The 7,658-nt window shown below is 39.4% G+C and overlaps 1 protein-coding gene across 1 annotated transcript; it reads right to left on the reverse strand.

Moving 5' to 3' along the window:
• Positions 1–755: 755 nt before the first annotated feature.
• LOC307031629 (endophilin-A1-like) lies at positions 756–6,911 on the reverse strand. The gene is made up of 8 exons (XM_079668879.1): positions 6,822–6,911; positions 6,511–6,583; positions 5,936–6,079; positions 4,973–5,106; positions 4,136–4,294; positions 3,719–3,822; positions 2,906–3,036; positions 756–1,935 (listed from the first exon to the last, which is right to left on the reverse strand). The coding sequence occupies exons 1-8, from the start codon at positions 6,828–6,830 to the stop codon at positions 1,739–1,741; spliced, it is 951 nt and encodes a 316-aa protein (XP_079525005.1). The 5' UTR covers positions 6,831–6,911; the 3' UTR covers positions 756–1,738.
• Positions 6,912–7,658: the final 747 nt, after the last annotated feature.

Genomic DNA, 7,658 nt, shown 5'->3' on the forward strand with positions numbered 1-7,658 from the left:
GCCTCCTATCACATATTGAAGTAATGGAGATCAATGAATGTACCTTTCGTCGCTGCTCTAATAATCTTACGGCAATACAAGCAGCAAATGATTCTGTATTTTCTTGATCCTCAGGTGTCCTTATTTCCCCATCCTCTTTCCTAACCTCTCAGGTTGAATGGCCAATGAAGTAAATGTATCAAAAAAAGACTTTAGTCATTTTGATAAAAGTGTGGTCTCTTGTCCCCTGTGTGACTCCCTGGCCTTTCGTTCTGACCATTGCCTCTCCAAACTTTCTGTACGGTTACATCATTGGTCCAAAGTTCCAACCATTTAAATAAAAGGTCTTAAGGCCTAGAAATAACCTATGGTTCAGTTTCCACAACCGTCATTCTCATCGGGATCCATCTCTGGAAGTTGAGAAGTCTGCACCAAAACTGTGGAAAGACCAGAATGTTCTGATCGTAGTTCTAGATATATATACCACTTAAAAAAGGGATTTCAGAACGGCTACTACTGAGTCCTGCATGCAAAAGCTACAAATAAGACGAGTTAACAAACCTTTACTCCACACAGAACACACAAAACACTGTGGATACTCAGAGTATTGCAAAGATAGAAAAACAAGCATTTACCCTCTGCAAACCCACGATGTATCTGTTCCTCAGACCCTCTATTCAATACAACTGGTCTGTGCTGGTCGAGTGGGAAATCACAAGCTGTTTGTCGACCCTTAAAACATTAAATATTAAAAGATCAATCAATGACCGATCGCCTTTCTGTTGCAGATACAGCTTTATTCCAAAGAAACCCCCAAAATCTCATAGCTATACGTTAAAAACGACAGAAAAGTCTTGTTTCTGGTGTCCGTCATACCGAGGCAAGGTAAAAACATCCAAACATATAAATCAGGGAATGGAAATAACATGTTTAAGTTGTATATAAACAATGTTCATAGTTAGTAAATATTAGTGAGATTTTGGTTTGGTCCGCGCCCGTAGAGTTCGGAAATTAGCCCAAATTAATTCTGGATACATAAAGTTTCTTTGTATTTGAACATATTCAGTTTCCAGGCGATAAAAACGTTTACTTTTAAGTATTCTGCTCAACACTACAAGTACTGGAATGTGAAGCGAAAGGCTAGCCGGTTAGCCACATCTGGTACATTAGCATTAGCCATGCTAGCACAGATTCTGTAGTAAATCCAGGGCGTCCGATCACTGATTGGGCTGGTTCATGCGTTCAGCCACTGAGCGGACACTCTAAGAAAGGCAGGATCAAGAGATATAGTCAAAACGCTGTATACACTATGGAGCCATGCTGAGAGGCTAGCCAAAGGAAGGGAAAGAGAGCGATAGAAGGTGGGGAAGACCCTGAAAGATGCTTATACAATCACAGGAAGGCAAGTCAAGGTAGAAAAGACAGCAAGAAGAAGACAGCGTTGCAGATTATCGGACTTTGTGCTTTCTCTGTCATATAGAGTAGATAACAGCTCACATACAGACACACAAATGCACATTTACCCGGTAAGTCTGCAAAGCCTCTTTAGTATCCACTGCTGCGCGGCGACATCATGAGCGTCCATTTAAATCCCTCGTTTCTACTTCTCTTCTGCATCGAATCCCGCCCAAAATCTTCCTCTCGGTCCGTTTTGTGAAAGCACAGAAGCACAGAATAAGAAGAAGAAGAAGAAGAAGAAGGAGTAGAAGGATTGTTGTTTATGTAAATACTGCATTCAAACTGGGAGGATTTCGGGGTCCTAATGGGGCAGCGGCACCAGGATATCCACGTAGTTGATGGGGAAGAAGCCCGATTGGCCGTTGATCATCCCCTCGTACCAGTTCTCGTCGATCTGATTGGTCAGGGTGATCACGTCGCCTTCTTTGAAACCAAGTTCGCCTTCGTTCTCTGGCTCAAAGTCGTACAGCGCTCGGCAGCAGGGCTGGTCCAACGGTGCTGAAAAACAAACATATTAGAGAGATTTGATCCGTAAATACAACACTGGTGGATTTATAAACAGCACTCTCTAACAAGTGTCAATGAGACGACTAAAGGTCATCAAAGCCAACATTAGCCACCTTTAGCTTGGCGGTGGTGACGTGAAGTCATGTGACCGTGCTGTAGTTCCTTTATAGCCCAACATTAGCCACCTTTAGCTTAGCGGTGGTGACAAGAAGTCATGTGACCGTGCTGTAGTTCCTTTATAGCCCAACATTAGCCACCTTTAGCTTAGTGGTGGTGACAAGAAGTCATGTGACCGTGCTGTAGTTCCTTTATAGCCCAACATTAGCCACCTTTAGCTTAGCGGTGGTGACGTGAAGTCATGTGACCGTGCTGTAGTTCCTTTATAGCCCAACATTAGCCACCTTTAGCTTAGCGGTGGTGACATGAAGTCATGTGACCGTGCTGTAGTTCCTTTATAGCCCAACATTAGCCACCTTTAGCTTAGTGGTGGTGACGTGAAGTCATGTGACCGTGCTGTAGTTCCTTTATAGCCCAACATTAGCCTCCTTTAGCTTAGCGGTGGTGACGTGAAGTCATGTGACCGTGCTGTAGTTCCTTTATAGCCCAACATTAGCCACCTTTAGCTTAGCGGTGGTGACGTGAAGTCATGTGACCGTGCTGTAGTTCCTTTATAGTCCAACATTAGCCACCTTTAGCTTAGCGGTGGTGACGTGAAGTCATGTGACCGTGCTGTAGTTCCTTTATAGCCCAACATTAGCCACCTTTAGCTTAGCGGTGGTGACGTGAAGTCATGTGACCGTGCTGTAGTTCCTTTATAGCCCAACATTAGCCACCTTTAGCTTAGCGGTGGTGACGTGAAGTCATGTGATCGTGCTGTAGTTCCTTTATATACCCCAACATTAGCCACCTTTAGCTTAGCGGTGGTGAGGTGACGTCATGTGACCGTGACATTGTTTTGTACCTGGTGATCTCCCGGGGGATTTGGCAGAGTTTATCCCCCCGTTGAGGCTCTCTGTGGGCGGCAGCAGCTCCAGAGTCGTCCGGGGTTTGGGAATGTACTCCTTCCGCGGTTTGGCGGAAACTTGCTTTATCCTGGAGGGACACACATAGGGAATATACATTTAAATTGATTATCAAAACTCTGCAGTTAATAGAAAATGACAACAATTAGGATTAATAAGTTGATTAATTAAAATAGTTTCCTATAAAATAAAATCAATGCAAGAATTCCTAAAACTAAATTTTTCACTGCAATTAAAGGTGGGGTAGGTAAGTTTGAGAAACCGGCTCGAGATACACTTTTTGTTATATTCCATGGAATGCTCTTAACATCCCGATAGCAATGAATATTTGAAGTGCTTTGACAATAAATCCATAAAAAAAAGTCATCTGTGGAAGCCGTAGTACTGTAAAAAGCACGACCAATCATCTGAGCCGGCCCGGCTAAAGTAACTGGATGGCCTACCTGCCTGTCAGCCTTCCATCTGTGCACAAACTTATCTCGTGCCCTCATTGGTCATGTGCGCGTTCGTGTTGGAGGAGGGGCTCTGTAAGGAAGTAGCAGATTTCTTCCGGCTGTGTATTTTCAAATTCTAGCGCACTCGAGCTGGTTTCTCCAAAATTACCTACCCCACCTTTAAGATAAAGTCATGCAAAAGAAGCCCCAGCATTTTTGCAAATAGAAATTAATTAATTAAAAAACTGCAAAACAATCCCTGGCATTCTGGAAATACAAAAAGAAATGTTTGAATAAATAAACCATCGACGGTGTTACCTGTCCTCCATCTTGCTGGAGAGCTGCTGCAGGATCTGTTCAGAACGACTGTGGAACTCCAGCTGAGCCGAAACCAACGCTGCCAGCTGACTCACCTGCTCTATCTACACACACACACACACACACACACACACACACACACACACACACACACACACACACACACACACACACACACACACACACACACACACACACACACACACACACACACACACACACACACACACACACACACACACACACACACACACACACACACACACACACACACACACACACACACACACACACACACACACACACACACACACACACACACACACACACACACACACACACCGATCCAGACCTCTGATTGGTTAACCGTGATGATGAGTGGCTGGTTAATTGGTATGTTAATTGATCTATCCTCACGTCGCTCTCCAATAGGTTGAACATGCTCTGCTCGGCGATCTCTTTGCTCTCGTCGAACTTCTCCAGCGCTTGTTTGATCTCCTCGTCCTGAACCTTCCCCTGACGCTTCTTCTTATAGTCGAAGTCCAGGCGGCGGCCCTCCATCTTCTTCAGGTGGTGCTGCGGGACACACAGGGGAAGAGAGGGACATACATATGGAGGACTTCTTCTACGTGTTCGTCACATTTTTAGTCATTTTATCCTTCATTGTTTTCGTTTTTCGTCCTTACTGGTTTCATTATTATTATTTTTTAGTAATAATAATCTCGTAATTTGAGAGCTTGTTTTCAAATAAAAAGATATATATAATTAAGTCATTAAATACTGATAAAAAAGGATTAAATGCAAAGGCTAATTAGCTGCAATAAAATACAATTAAAAATACATAAAAGTCACAAATAAATAAAATATAATGATTAAATATAAAATGGAAAAAATACATTAAAAATATAAAAGAAATGTACACTAAAAATAAAATAAATGAAAATGTTGAATAAAATATATAAAATAAAGACAAGATTATTAATAATAATAATACATGGGATTTCTACAGTGCTTTACAGAATGCTCAAAGACGCTTAACCTTCTTGATTAAGTAGATTAAATAGATTAGACCGAGTAAAATAAATACATTCCAGTAAAATGCAATTAAATTGATTAAATACAGGAAATGGGACGATATAATAAAAAACAGATAAATAAAGAGAAGAGTTTTAATTCAGATTGATATGTTCCTCACATGAGACCTGGATCATATGCTGCCGTTTTTAGTGTATATTTAATAGTTAATCTTTGCACCTGGATCTCCTTGAGGTCCTTGTCGTAGAGGTTCTGCAGCGGGTCGATGAAGTTCTGTTTGACCTCGATATCCAGAGCGTCCTTCACCTCGCCGAGTTCCTTCATCGCCTCGCTGGCGTCCATCAGAGCCAGGCCTGAAGGGAACGCAGAGCATTACATACTGTTATGAAACACCTCTGATCCCCACGGGTTGTTAAGGGTTTCAGTATTATTCAATAATAAAAAGGAAAAACACTTGAATGTTGCGATTAGAATGGATTGTTAAAATGAGTATAAATAAAATAAAGTTATGCAAAAATAATCCCCAGAAAAAGTTTAATTTAGATTATTTATTCAAATAAATAATAATATTTAAAATAATGCAAACATTTTTAGATTTAAGAAAATTATGATTGAGAAATAAATTAAAAATGTAAAAATAAATTAAAGTTATAAACAAAAAGTCGAGTTTAGATAATTTGATAGGAAGTTTAAAAATAAATAGTAATAAAAAAAATACTTTAGAAAAAAAACCTAGAATTTAGCAATTAGGGTGAATAATTTTAAATAATACAAAAATAAAAATAAAATACAGTTAATGCAAAAAAAGCCTTAGAATGTTGCATTAGATGCTTAGATATTACAATAGAATACAGCTATGGAAAAAAGACACTTAGGATAAATTCTAGAATTTTGTAACTAGGATGAATTTTATATATAAATTAAGATAATCAAGAGACGTAAAATAAAGCAAAAAAACCCAATATTTATCTCACTTTTATTTCCTGCAGATGAAATAATAATGTGTAATAAATAAAAAGAGATGTCATGGATGAATACTGGACGTATGTGATGACCGCTTCCATTCTGGAGAGGATCATAAATACATGGGTCCTGAGATTGAAGCTCAAGCTGGGGACCAGTAGAGTTTTATAACAGTGTGTAATAAATAGAGACATGAGAGATGGATGAATAGTGTCGTACCGAAGCTGGACTCGTCCCCCAGCTCTCGCCCGAAGCGCAGCATGGCGTCCCCCAGAACGCTCTCCCCCTGCGGGTAGCCCGGACCCTTCTCCTGCCCGCGCATCTTAGACATCGTGCTGATCATACTCAACTTCGCCCGGGACGCTGAGCAGGAAACATCGTTAAGAATATTATTAGATACGGTAGAATTAAAAAGAATAAAACAGATGAAATTCAGTCAAATAGATAGAATTTATTTCACAGATAACAGACGATAGAATATATAGATTTTTAGGAAAATTAAAACACAATTCATTTGATAAAGCAAAATACAAATGTAAAATAGATTCATTTTAATATAAATGAAATATAAGATAAAATAATAAAATTGATAAAAAGATACCCAATTATCCTACTTTAGTTATTTGTAAATAAATAAAAAGAAATACAATAAATTATATCAAAATGTAATTAAATCAAACCTTTAATAAGAAAATACAATTTAATTCAATAAAATAAATAAAACATAAAATACAATTAAAATACAATAATTGAATATAAAATAAAATGAAATAAAACAGAATCAAACTAAAGACCTGGGTTTGGCTGCAGGTATTCTGTAGTTTTCGTCATGATGTCCAGCACGGCTCTGCTGGTGACGTCCACCTTCTGCAGGGAAACATCAATATACATATTAATATACGTTATATATATATATATATATATATACCACTATCTACCCGTCAACAATGGCAGGTCAATGACATAGACAAATACAAATACAAACAAAAGCAAATACAAATTACACACATTAATTAAAATATAATTTAAATGTCATAACTTATTATTTCACAAAAATATAGATGCTGTTTTAAATGTAAATTGTAATTCAGTCACGAATATTTACTTTTTCCATTTCTTTGAAGTCTTCATCGAGCTTTGTTCCCTCGGCCCCCCCGACCTTCTCACTGACTTTCTACAGAAACACACAATGTATTTATTTAAAAATATTTGTGTGTGTGTGTGTGTGTGTGTGTGTGTGTGTATGTGTGTGTGTGTGTGTGTGTGTGTGTGTGTGTGTGTGTGTGTGTGTGTGTGTGTGTGTGTGTGTGTGTGTGTGTGTGTGTGTGTGTGTGTGTGTGTGTGTGTGTGTGAGAAAGAGGCAGATGTCTCACATCTTCATCAAACACACCGTGCAAACATAGAGGTAAACAACATAGAGGTAAACATGTGTGTGATTACGTGACCACGTACACACCTGAGCACCTGCATGCGTGTGTGTGTGTGTGTGTGAGTATGAGTATGAGTATGAGTATGAGTATGAGTGTGAGTGTGAGTGTGAGTGTGAGTATGAGTGTGAGTGTGTGTGTGTGTGTGTGTGTGTGTGTGTGTGTGTGTGTTTGTTGTCTTGATGAGATTTAAAGACAATAACGTAGGACAGATGAGGAGGAAGATGCAGTTGCCATGGAGACAGAGATCTTAGTGCCATCTCATGTTTCCCAAGGAATACACACACACACACACACACACACACACACACACACACACACACACACACACACACACACACACACACACACACACACACACACACACACACACACACACACACACACACACACACACACACACACACACACACACACACACACACACACATTTGTTTCCGATAAACGTGTGTTCAAAGTATTGAAAATCTGAATGAGGTTTTGCTACAGTTTAAAGAAAGGAGAGAAAGGACGCG

Source organism: Notothenia rossii (genome assembly GCF_949606895.1).
Source record: "Notothenia rossii genome assembly, chromosome: 3".
In the NCBI taxonomy this organism is placed as follows: domain Eukaryota; kingdom Metazoa; phylum Chordata; class Actinopteri; order Perciformes; family Nototheniidae; genus Notothenia; species Notothenia rossii.

Coding starts and splice junctions, on each gene's coding strand:
- LOC307031629 (XM_079668879.1), bottom strand. Junction 5,107..5,935: donor GGGGGACGAGTCCAGCTTCG/GTACGACACTAT, acceptor CGTTCCCTTCAG/GCCTGGCTCTGATGGACGCC. Junction 3,823..4,135: donor TCAACCTATTGGAGAGCGAC/GTGAGGATAGAT, acceptor GTGTGTGTGTAG/ATAGAGCAGGTGAGTCAGCT.